At 44.2% G+C, this 12,799-nt stretch overlaps 1 protein-coding gene across 3 annotated transcripts in view; it reads left to right on the forward strand.

The window, feature by feature from the left end:
- The window catches only part of LOC308286036 (partitioning defective 3 homolog), a 430,195-nt gene that overhangs the window by 400,728 nt on the left and 16,668 nt on the right, over nucleotides 1-12,799 (forward strand). For all 3 annotated transcript variants that reach the window (XM_080726998.1, XM_080727000.1, XM_080726999.1), the window contains one exon: nucleotides 6,999-7,122. In XM_080726998.1, the coding sequence (XP_080583124.1) occupies nucleotides 6,999-7,122 (124 nt within the window). The remainder of the gene's footprint in view (nucleotides 1-6,998; nucleotides 7,123-12,799) is intronic.

Here is a 12,799-nt window from a genome sequence, read left to right on the forward strand (position 1 = left end):
AGGCTCCACCAGCTGCTCTCTCTTTGTCAGACGATGTAAGCAGTTCCCTCGTCTGATACGATTAACGGGAACTAACCACTACAGCTGCTGGGTTTTGGGAGGGACGCATATCCAGGATGCGCGCATGTGCCATGCGTATCGGTACATCGGTAAATGTTTATTCAACAGGCACGCGTTATAGTCGGTACAGCCCTCACGCCGCAGATACAAATCCCCAGAGTATCACACTTTAATTAAATGTTTAATTAAGACAGTGGCTTTTAATTAAAAAGTTGAATATTAGAAATTAAGGATTATTGGCTAATGCGGGAGATAACATATCACAGCGTATATAACCCTGCTATGAGAGTGTTTTATTTATTTTTAATGGGATTCATGAACCGTTCATTTACATTCAGGCAACATGTGCCCTTTACAATGAACTGATAATATTGATAAAAAAAAAGCAGAAGTCTTTCATACATGCCTGCACGTGGCATGGGGACGAAAGCCCTCGCGGGCACACAGTCTTTTGAAGTGCAAACCAACAATGCCACACTTGTGTGTCCAAGGTCACCCCCACTTGTAACCGACTCGCCACAAGGGCCCTTCCTGGACAAAGACGGCGAACACAAGAACCAGCCCCCTCGCTCTGCCATGTAGGTCTCGGTGTGCTGCTCTGAGACGCTCAAAAGGTTCTTTGTGGGGCCAACTGGTGGCTGGCCTGACCGTGTCCAGCTGTCTTTTTACTGCCCGCCCGCCGACCACATGGATGCCCATAATAACCCTTCATTTTCAAGGGCACATTCAGCCACACACACACACTCACACAACATAGCCATGTCCCCTTAAATGAGTGTGAAGTTCCATGTTGGGTCCTCATGTACAGTTGCTGGTAGGTCTGGATGTGGCAGGAGATGCATGGGAAGAGCAGCCTTTCCATGAATGGGCAGCATTCACTTTGTAATCCATAGGATTAGAGCTCTGTCCATCAGCTGTCTCTGTCACTTAATGTACATGGCAGGCAGGGGCCCTCCCTACGTGTAGGCACGCTTTGATTTGGGTCCATAGGAGGAAGGGACGTCACTGTCATGGCACATTTTCACGTGACAGTTCCGTTCTGATGGGGTGAGAAATCATCGAGGTCAGCAGGCTTTCGCTTTCTTTAGCAATGATAAGAAAAGGCTAGACTTACAATCACAAGCATTGATTTGATTTGATTGATTCGTTTATTTCCGTGTCCTGCACATCAAGTGCCCAACACTCATGGGTTTATAAGATTCCATGTTCGGTGTTCGGTCTTCTATCCCAAACTTGACAAATAAAATCTGCCACAACAAAAGCTCCTTTAACGAAACATATCTCAATTATTTCATAATCCTCTAACTCAAAAAATCATCACAGATAGAAGACAATAATTACAATATCCCCACTATATGACCATGTATATTTTGTATATTTTGTCAAATTGAGACAATATCTTTGCCATGCATGCACTACTGCTTGCATACTGTAGCATTATACTGCTGAAGTCGGTCGAAAGAAAAGTTGCCTCGATCTTCAAAGTGTCTTCCTCCTCCTGTCTGAAGACGGACAGCTTTTCAAAGGGCAAGAGCGTCCGGTCATAATAGGGCCTGTCTCTTAGTAAAAGGCTTGGCTGGCATCAAGCCACAGTGCTGCCACTGGGCCCCTCGGAGACTCGCTTTTCACAAAGCCACACAGTGACCTCTTGGCCCCTGAGCGCAGCACCAGATATTGAGCGAGACTCTCCGGAGGATTAAACTCATCTAAAGGCAAAAAAATCTCCAGTGCCTCCGCTGTGTTGTGGCTTTCACACGTCCACTATTGTACGGACGTAATTCACTTTCTCCCGTGATTGATTTACAGTGTTTTGTCAGGACAAGGGAGGATTCATTTGGTGTTTTTTCCCCCCTGCAGTCTCTCGGCACAATGGTGTACGGACACCTTGCTCTCCAGGTTCCTGTGAAGTCTACATCTTTACTTTGAACAGACGGGTCACTGATGTCTCAGCAGAATGTCTTTCAGACGTCAAAGACCCTGTACAGAATAACAGTGATTCTTTATTCTGTGGGCTGTGTGGAATTCTGAAGAACCTCGCTGCTATTTTCTGCTATTCAGAAACGGCTTATTGTCTATTAAGTACAGTAGCTGTAGAGAAGTTTGTGTAGCTGACAGTGATCCGAGGACAAACCAACAATTGCCAACAGCAATATTTCTATAACTTCCATGGATGAGCAAAAGCTGTGGAATTATGAATAAAAAATATCACTTTATTAACATTGAATGCTTGATTGGTCAATCAAGCACAGTCTGTTATTTTCCAACAATGACCACTGAACTCAATAACAGACCGCTGTTTAATCAAAGACTCTGAGCCCTTGGCTCATATGAATCTGCGTTGCAGTTTTGTTGTTACTTTTGTGTCAATTACTGTGTGATGATCAATGGGGTCTAAATCATCCTAGCAGGGTTGTTAATTATCCCTTGCATATTTTCCTCATCCATGGAACCAGAGGTTTGCCTCTGTTAAGTATGTGATTCTTCTTGAGAGACAGAGGAGATTTTGACTCCTTCACTCCAAGTACTGTCTTGAAGCATTGCAAGGCAATATGGCTTTTGTCCATTCTTTGAAAGTTTTTTTTCTCCCTTCTGGTAGAGACATCTGTTTGCAGGTGACCTACTATCAGATTTACGCGAGGGCGCTTCCGGTGGGATCGCAGCTTTTGCTGTGACCTTTAGCCCCGTGAGGGCACACATGTGTCATCCGCGGGGTCAGCTTATTCGACAGAGGCCCAGCGTCTGTGTTACATATCGCGGGGATTAGCGGGATCACATATGACAGGTTCCTGGTCCTTAACCAGGCTGACTGGCTCTGGCTTTTTTCCACTGTCTGCTTGTGGTGGACGGGTTTCCTCAAGTGGCCCGCGGATGACTGTATTGTTTGGTGCCGTTTTCACATCATACACAGTCAAATCCTGAGTGTAACTCTGTGAGTGTACAAACGTACCAAATTTGTGCACGCTCAGCGTTACAAATGGACAAATTAAATAATGGATAAATTAAATTTAGTACCCGCTGCTTTTCAGTTGTTGTCATCGTGTCCTAGTGCCCAGCGGAAATCAATTTAAGCAAGTATTGCGGTAATTTTCTTTGGAGATAGATAAAGGCTCAGTTTGAGCTCAGTGAGAGAAGGAAATGCAATGTATTTGGTGTTTTTGTACAAAGTTTCTTAGTGATGCTTGTTCAAGTGAAAAAAGAAAATGGGGGATGTTCTTGTTCAGGATCATTTTGTCCAGGATTTCATGTCTTTGGACACTTTGGCAGGTTTGAAGATGTACTGCCTCATTCCTTGTCTTTGGGTTCCCCACTGCACCCTTTGATCAAATGATTCCACATTTCAAAAAATTCAACATTCTCACGGGATTCTCTAGGGATGGGACGATATGAACATTTCATATGACGATTATTGTGACAAAAGAAATCTCGATTTACGATATTATCATGATAATCAAAATCCATTATCCTGGGGCGGAACATTTGCCAAAAAATAGCAGATCTACAAGCTCACAACGTGTCACGTTGTGACACGTTGTGAGCTTGTAGATCAGCTATTTTTTGGATATTTGATATTTGATAGAGTGAAAGAAAGACTGTATCAAGTACGTATATTATAAGTACCTTTTACCAATTATAGAGGCTTTAAGTGGTACCGGATATGCAGCTCGGCAAATAAAAGGTGAATTGATCCCAGTGCATGACAGAGGATGATATCACAATATATTAAATCTCCACAATACGATTATCGTGGGTGTTTTTTATCATGATAAACGATAATATCGCGTATCGTCCCATCCCTAATTCTTACAGAAGTTGACAAAATTTACTCGAGCCACCACTACGATCACAAAGTCACAGGTTTAAAACGTCGCTACATCATGACACCTCCTGTCAGAGTCGGAAAAGTCAAAAAGTCATCTTCAGAACAGTCAAAAAGTTGATGAGTGTATTTGGCATGGCCCCCGCTGGCTCTTCAGTCACCTAGGCTGGCACTCTGTTCACGCTCCATGTGAAAGGGGCATTGATGGCTGGGATAATTACTTTACTCCGCTGGGAGCCGCGTAACCTCAAATGCCTTCCTGTCCTCTTGTGCCCATACATGGCTTATAATCCTCTCTGTCCCGGCAGAAACCTTGTATCTTTATACTTATACGTTTAAAAGTCATACGCTGGCTGCTTCGTCATACTACAGTGTCACACAAAAGTAGCAAACATTGCCGAACTACAAGCTGTGTGTTTTTTTTTTAAATGAAAGTGAAGTCTGTCTGTGGGTTTCTATAAGTAAAGTATTAGCAAAAACTAAATAATGACTACATTTGGATCCATTTGAAACACAGGTTATTTTGACAGTTTTGTTCTTCTAGCACTCGCATGACTAACAGGTCATTTTTACCTGTTTTTGAGATTTAGAAATGGAATTAGAATGCTCAGGAAACACGACTTCACGAGATTTAGAAATGGAATTAGAATGCTCAGGAAACAAGACTTTGCTTGTATGATAAGGAAAAATGTCTTTCCTGAGCAAACCCAAATCACCTCAAAATCTCAAAATCAGGTTCAGTCATGCGAGTGCTAGACAGTGATGATATCGTCATTGTCGGGTGGAAACCTTGTATGTCCAAAACCATTTATCATTTTAAAAACTAGTGAAATTAGCCGATCTACAAGCACACAACGCCTCGTGGTGCGAGGCGTTGTGTGCTTGTAGATCTGGTCTTGCGCGACAGTCTTGTATGACAAAGCAGGGCTTTACTTTACGAAAAAAAAACGTACAAGAAAAAACGTACATATTTGAAACTTGGAGATACAGTTTCTTCCCGACCATTATTCTCTCTTGATGATATTCTCTGGTCAGGAGCTAGTAGCAGGAACATCCTTAGCTGCCTTTTTGTCAGACTGTCCTGATTTCTCCTACGTATATACTATGTATATATATATATATATATATATATATATATATATATATATATATATATATATATATATATGTGGGAAAGGGAGGTCTCTCCTCTGTGTGTTTGACTGCTGGATGGGGTCCAAACCATGGTCATGCATTGTGTTTGTTGTACTGTAGCGTAGCTAGTCGCTGGAGATGTGAGTGATTATTAGACCCTCGGAGTACGTCCCATTTTTACCCAGCGTTAAGCTTGACTTAGTTCAAAACAATGACATTTCAAAGCGAACCACAGTCGCAGCTGTTGTAAACGGGCTAAAAAGGTACAGACAAGAAGAAAAACACCACAAGAATTCTGGCTTGTATATATTATCAGTGTCTGTTTCAGTCTGTATGGTTCTCTAAATGAATAGGCAGAAGGATGTCATTTGTTATTAGATGTGGCTGTCATTAGTCAAGCTTGCACAATGTCATTCGAAGTTTCCTGAGAGACACTAGGGCTGGACGATAGGACTTCCAATCAATATCACGATTATTTCAAACTTTTGACTCTGAACATTTATTTCCAATCTACAAGCCCACAACGCGTTGTGATGCGACACATTGTGAGCTTGTAGATTGACGCAATAAGCCACAAGAGGCATGTGGTAACCTGGTATTTTATAACGGCTGAGTGGCGTGGTGAGACACGAGGCGAAGCCAACAACATACAGTAGTTGCAGGTAATTGGTGCACTGTGGAAAGAAATAATGCACTTGGGTTTGATATAAACTGATTCAAGGTGTGGATTATAGTCTCATACCACAGCAATTAAGGGAAACCAGCCAATCAGAATCAAGGAATGGAATTAGCCGTTTTAGAACTGCTTTTTTTCATCAATTTTTGCCACCATTGTACAACGAACTCTTAATACAGGTTTACTTGTTGAATCTCAGCGCTGATGGTAGATTTAATTAGGGCCTGCGTGGAGCTCACAGAAAACATTGTGCCGGGTTGTTATCGGCCAAATGAGGCCATGCTCACTGCCCTCAAACTACATGCCAGAATGTGTGAAACTCTACAATAGCAGGACACAGACACTGTGGTGCCTGTGGAGTTTTGCCAATCAATTACTCTAACGAACAGTACACACACAACCATGACAAAGTAAGGCAGTGTTTTTTTTTCTTCCAATAGTGTGATACATAGACTATTACATTTGTAACACTCTCTGTGGTAAATCTACCCTTTTAATGACTGTAAACCTGGTGTCCCTAGTTTGTAAATATTCAAAAGTAGCAAAAAAAAAAAAGATCGTCTCATTTCACGTAAAACAATGTATTTGAACGTATAAAATATAGGGCTATGCGGTTAATATTGTGACATTTTAACATTGTGTGCCACTTTTGTATTATTGTAAATACTGTTATATTTCTACTGGTGCCATAAAGCTTGCTGGCTGGGTCTTGGGAGGCATTTTCAATCAAAACTGACTTTGAAAACTGACTGACTTTTATTTGGCGCTCTGGCCGGTGGCAAAGTGAATCCATGGTGAGCGTCCGCTAATGGTTCATCTGTCCAGTGTGTCATGAGACCATACATGGAAAGGACTGGAACCATGCTTTATTTAAACTGTCGAGGGGCTGTAGTAACGCAATACAGGGATGTGCAGCAGGTGAATGATATCGGGCCGGGGGGGGGGGGGGGGGGGTGTCTTTGTTCATTGTTATGAATAATACATCAGAGGCACATTTCTGTGATTCATATTGCTGTGAGCCTCAGGGCATGCCTGCTTTTGGCGCCGGGCCCCTGGGTTGTGCATATACAGTATACTGTATATATATATCTGGGTTGCTTTGTGTGGCATCAACAACGCATTTCATCAATTCGTGCCCGTGAGTAGATTTTAGACTTTAAAGAACTTCATCCCTAGGCCATTTTATGTCCGCGCTGATAGAACCAGGTCACCGGTTCACAATGGACCCCTCACATTCATCCATCTGATGCCTAACCCAACTTCCCCCCCCCTCCTCTCTCTCTTTTCTCTCCCGTCCTCTTCTCTCCCCAGCAACCGACTAGCCCCCAGCAACCACGACCGGATACAGAGGCTGAGGCACGAGTTCCAGCAGGCCCAGACCGGTCCCGAAGACCCAGACGACCGCAGGAGGACGTACAGCTTCGAGCAGCCCTGGGTGAGTGTCTGAGAGGTCCCTGCGAGCTTCCTCGTTATACGGAAGGCTTTCGGTCCGAATTCACCGCGCGGCTCCCCCCATGAGAGAGGAACGCTAATGCTATGCGTGCTGGGCCAGAGGCTGGCCAAGCCGAACAACACACACAAAAAACAAAACACTACAAGTCGGTGCTAACAGAGAAGGTGTTAGCAGCACGCTAGCCGGCTATATACCCAGACCGGCGGAGTGAAAACCCATCAACTAACTTCTTTCCGTGCTACAGCCCCCGAGAAGCATGCTAAAGTGTTAGCATGTGACCTGTGGCTTGAGCTGGAGGGGAGCTAACCCTGATCACTAACCCACACTACTACCAACAGCCACGAACAAGACTGTGAGGTTAATGTCTGTGTTCCCCTCCACGGATTCCCATTAACCTGCAGGCCTTTCAAGGCTACTGTACCTTTGCTAACTCTTAACCAACTTCACACTCTCGAGTACGTCGTCCATCCACCTGCATGCAGGAGCACATCATACCATCACTAACCCCACCCACCACCCACCTTGTTGTCACCCCCATCTTATCTCCGGTGTCGCCTGTCTGTCCATCATCACTCACTCATGTTGGACGCGCCTACCGTCTCCTGGACCAATGGATTGTCAGAGGGATTTAATCCCTGATTTGAGGGGAGTGTTTTGTTTCTGTGATGCGGGTGGGGTGGGGTGGGGTGGGGTGGATTGGATTGGGGTGGTGGGCCTAAACATTTAAAGGAATAGTTGTAAAAAAATAAAAAAATAAGCTTTGATTTAATGGAGATTCCTTTTTGTTTTTGTCGCATTCCCCAGCCGATAATCCAATATTTGATGGCACCGGAGTGCCCAAGGCAAAACTATATTTGAAAAATATATACGTAAACTCCGAAACAAGAAACGACCCGCTGTAATCTCTGATGAGCCTGCTACTGAAGATCCAGGCTCAAAGAGCATGTTTTATGGTCCTATTAACTTTAATTAGTCAAATATTGGATTAGGGAATCAGGAATGTGACAAAAACAGAACGCTTCATGAATTCAAGGATTTAATCTGGTTTTTGGGGGGGGGTTGAACTATTCCTTTTGAATGTGTTATTAACTGTGCCTTTTTGTGAGTTTAAAGTTAGGATCATGTGAAGTTTTTAAAGGGCTGTTTTTATTTTTATTTCATTCCACTCTTGATCTGCTATGAAGGGGGCTTTAATTAGTGTGGTCTGAAGCAACCGCGGGGCAATAGCAAGGAGCGAACAAATTCTGAATGCCTTCGACGTTTTTAGATGATGATGAAAGGGGTCGACATATTTTTAGCGCGCTGATTTAATGTAACGTGACGTTACGCTCCCCTTATTCCGCGTGCTTCGCACCTTAAGTGTACTTGGTTTTACATTTCACGAACAATAATGAACGTGTAATTACATGTAAAGAGCCGTCATCTGGCGGCACATTGAAAGAGCTCTTTGTAGATGGCCGTTTTCTGACTAATCATAGCAAGCAGCTGTTTCTCAATAGGTTTATCGAGCCTCTCTCTCAGAAAGAGTATATCGTCGTTGTCGGGTGAAAACCTCGTATCTCCAAGTTTCAAATGTGTACGTTCTATCACAAAGTAAAGCCCTGCTTCACCATACAAGGCCGTCGCACAAAAGTAGTGAAAACAGCCGATCTACAAGCACACAACGCCTCGCAGTGCGAGGCGTTGTGTGCTTGTAGATCGGCTGTTTTCACTAGTTAAATCATTTTAAAATGATAAATGCAAAACAAACGGTTATGGACATACAAGGTTTTCACCCGACAACGACGGTATTTATTCTGTTGCGTTATGATTTGTCTTTGTGGAACTGCTTGGTCTTATCTACAAGTATGAGGTCATTTTTACAAACACAGCTGTGTTCTTTGTACATCTCCACATCGTTCTGTTTGAGCAATTTTACTACTTATAGCGTCTAGACGACACGGCCTCTCAAATGCAGCTTTTTTTTTTTCTCTCCGCCTGATCTTGATGTTATGCAAATATGGGAACCTTTTGGGGTCCTGTGATGTTTACCGTTTTACGGGAACTTGTCTGATAAAAAACGTGAGCATGTGAACAGAAAACAGATCACTTCTGCTGGTTTTTATTTTTTATCGCTGATGATGAACCCAATAAAAAAAATGCATTGTCATTGTCTTTTTTGTTTGCGTTTGGCAACGTTAACCAGACTCACGCCATTCAACGGGTCGGGTGATTTATGCTGGAGTTACACACCGGCAGGCACGCAAGCGAAAATAGCCGATACACAAGCTTGCAACGCGTCGCGGGGCTCGACGCATTGTGAGCTTGTAGATCTGCTGGTTTCTTCGGTGCGTGACATGGCACCCAACCAAGTATAGGCTAAGTCCAGGCATTAGGGTCCACATTCCACACGGCGTTGCACACACACACAACATGGTACAGTGTGGGAAAGGGACGTCTCTCCTCTCATGAATGGCAGAGGAGCGTTGCTCACCCAATTAAAGCCGGAGACAATGCCACGGCATTATGGAGCTTTACCCCGAGGCATTGTTGCCTTCTCCGCGGCCACGTAATGCATTTTCCCACGACGACAGCACACCACCATCGGGGTGACATGTGGGGATGGGACGATATGAAGACTTCATATCACGATTATTGTGACAAAAGAAATCAAAATCCATTATCCTGGGGCGGAACATTTGCCAAAAAATAGCCGATCTACAAGCTCACAACGCGACGCGTTGTGAGCTTGTAGACCGGCTATTTTTTGGCAAAGACATTTGATAGAGAGTGAAAAAAAGTATGTATACCTTTTACCAATCATAGAGGTTTTAAACGGTACCAGATATGCAGCTCAGCAAATAAAAGGTGAATTGATCCCAGTGCATGACGAAGGACGATATCACGATAAATTAAATACGATGCGATTATCGTGAGTGTTTTTTATCACGATAAATGATAATATCGTGTATCGTCACATCCCTAGTGACACGACCGTCGGATGAACCAAGGTGGTTTCAAGACCCTCATTGAGTCTTTTTTTAATCTTATATAAGAACGTAACCACATGAACCCTATCATCCTCCATCATGTTCTGGGGGGGGGGGGGGGAGAACATTCGCGACGTGTAGCTTATGGAAAAACGAAAACATCAGGATCCACAAGCTCTCTATGAAATGGATCTTCAGAGGACCATCCTGTTGTCATCTGCGACTTCAGTCCTAAGGGATTGTGTAAACTACGGCTCCCTCAAAGCCCCTTTAATGTTTATGGAGTGCACTGTAGCTCACAGGCTCGCCCGCAACCGGTGGAGAGCAGTAATTGCATGTCATTAGGCTTCCACCCAATAAGGCCACTACTAGGCTACACTACACACAATGGGTACCGTATGGTAAACAGGAGCATGTCTTTGAAATTCAATTAATTCTCTCTCCTCCTGGCATATATTACATTTGGTTGCCTCATCTGACTGATGCGGCGGGCGCTGGTGGTGGTGTGCTGTGCCGTGCAAGTGAAGGAGCCGGTGTCCTTGTTCTTAATTTTGCCTTCAACTGCCCCACTTTACATCCTGAGGAGAGCCGGCGCGCACACATATGAAATAGTACTTTCAATCAATCTCGCACATTTCTTTCTTTATGCATTTCCATAAATGCCGTGACCTACAAAGTGGTGTCTGGTGTGGAGATCCGAGCTGGTATCAAGAGAGGCCATATCGTCGTCGTCGGGGTGGAAACCTTGTATGTCCAAAAGCGTTTGTTTTGTATTTATCGTTTAAAAAATGGACTAAACTAGTGAAAACAGCCGATCTACAAGCATACAACGCCTCGCGCCGCGAGGCGTTGTGTGCTTGTAGATCTGCTGTTTTCACTACTGTTGTGCGACAGCCTTGTATGGTGAAGCAGGGCTTTACTTTGCGAAAGAACTACAAATTTGAAACTTAGAGATACGAGGTTTCCAACCGACAACGACGATATGTATCTTTACAGGGGAAACTAGCCATATAAATGGTACAGTACATAAACATAAAGAAATGTAGTTCCCAATGATAAGAATATTGACTACAGTACATGTCATACTATTTGAACCAGAAATGATATTCGGTCATACTACAGTATGTGTGTACAATACCGTGTAGTGTATATTTGTATCATGGGTGGCTGCAATGCAAATCATGTTTATCGCCAACCACACCCCAAGCAGTGTTATTACCATTCCCACTGGGGCTGCATATAGGAAATGGATCCCACTAACCCTGCCACCACTGTCAGCACCGTGATGTTCCACCCGGCGAGCTGCGCCCAGAAATAAGCCTGTGTGCAAAAGTACAAGCATATGGAAGCTCTATGCATATTTACACATAACCTTCGGGCCATGCTTTGATGCTCCACCGCGGGGCCGCCGAACTATTCTTATTATACCTCTGATGAAGTATACTTTAGCCTGTCAGAAGCTCTTAGCGCTGGCCTGCAATTTTTGCCCTCTGTGAGCCATTTTAGTAATTACCTCTGTTTTTTTTTTCATGATGTTGTTTTGTTAGCTGTCCCTGTTCAGCCATATGCCTCTCTCCCCTCCGTTAACAGTGTTGCCACGCTTTGCGAAAACGAGCCTAAAAGACTAGGATATATGAGCACATTCAACCTGTGTATATGTCACCGGATGATAGAGAAACAGGACGGTCGAGAAACGTAGCACTCGTCATGCAGCACGGGGCGGAGCGGAGCCGCTCGATTGTCCACGACATTGCAAGCGGCGCGCAGGCCAGCGGACCTTGGTCCTGCTCTTCGCCCCCGAGCACCGCAGGTGCGAGTGGCCGCGAAGAGCGGGCGGCCGGCCGCGCGAGTTACGAAGCCGTGGTGAATGCAATCGTTATATTTATGCCCAGGCCGTAAGGCCTGGGCAAGCCCACGATAAACGCCCTGTCCAAGTGACTACAATGGAGCTAATGGCTAAGCTAGGCTAGGCTAGGCTAGGCTAGGCTAGTAAATAAAGTCGCAAATAGAGTCGCACACGAGTGACGTCAGCGCCTTCACTAGTGAATGGCTGTCGTCGCCACCTGGTGGTGATTGGTGTGTGGTGAACGACAAAACAAGCGCTCTTACATAGAACGTCCTGCGTTACCCAAACATCCGGTAACATATACATTGGCTATTTGTGAGCTTGTAAGATCTGCTATTTGTCAAAACAAATCTTGGACAATGTTTTTGAAAAACGTTGAATATATATTTTTTAAACATGTTAAACAATACTATTCTTGTATAGGGGGTCCCTGGCACGAAAACTTTTTTCAAATGGGGGTCCGCGGTAGAAATACATAATACTTTGGGGGTTCCTTGACATGAAAATATTTGAGAAACGCTGGTTTAAACAACATTTAGCGAGCAAGCCCTAATAAGCAACTATACTTAAAAAAACAAGCCCAAAACAAATCACAACCCGCATTATTTACAAGCGACTTTAAAATAAAGAGCCCAAAGTCGCTTAATAATAAGCAGACATGGCAACGCTGTCCGTTAACTCAATATCTCGCCTCCCGGAGGCTTGGAAGGAGCCTCTCTTTTATTTCTCAACTGTAGTTTGGGGAGCAGCAGCAGCCGAGCATTGTGGGTAGTGCGGTCTAATTCCATCAGGATGACTGATGCCCGCTCTCCCGGCAAACATTGTTGCCGGCTTTTATTGAGCT

The sequence above is a fragment of the Nannobrachium achirus genome (assembly GCF_963921795.1).
Source record: "Nannobrachium achirus genome assembly, chromosome: 5".
NCBI classification, from domain to species: domain Eukaryota; kingdom Metazoa; phylum Chordata; class Actinopteri; order Myctophiformes; family Myctophidae; genus Nannobrachium; species Nannobrachium achirus.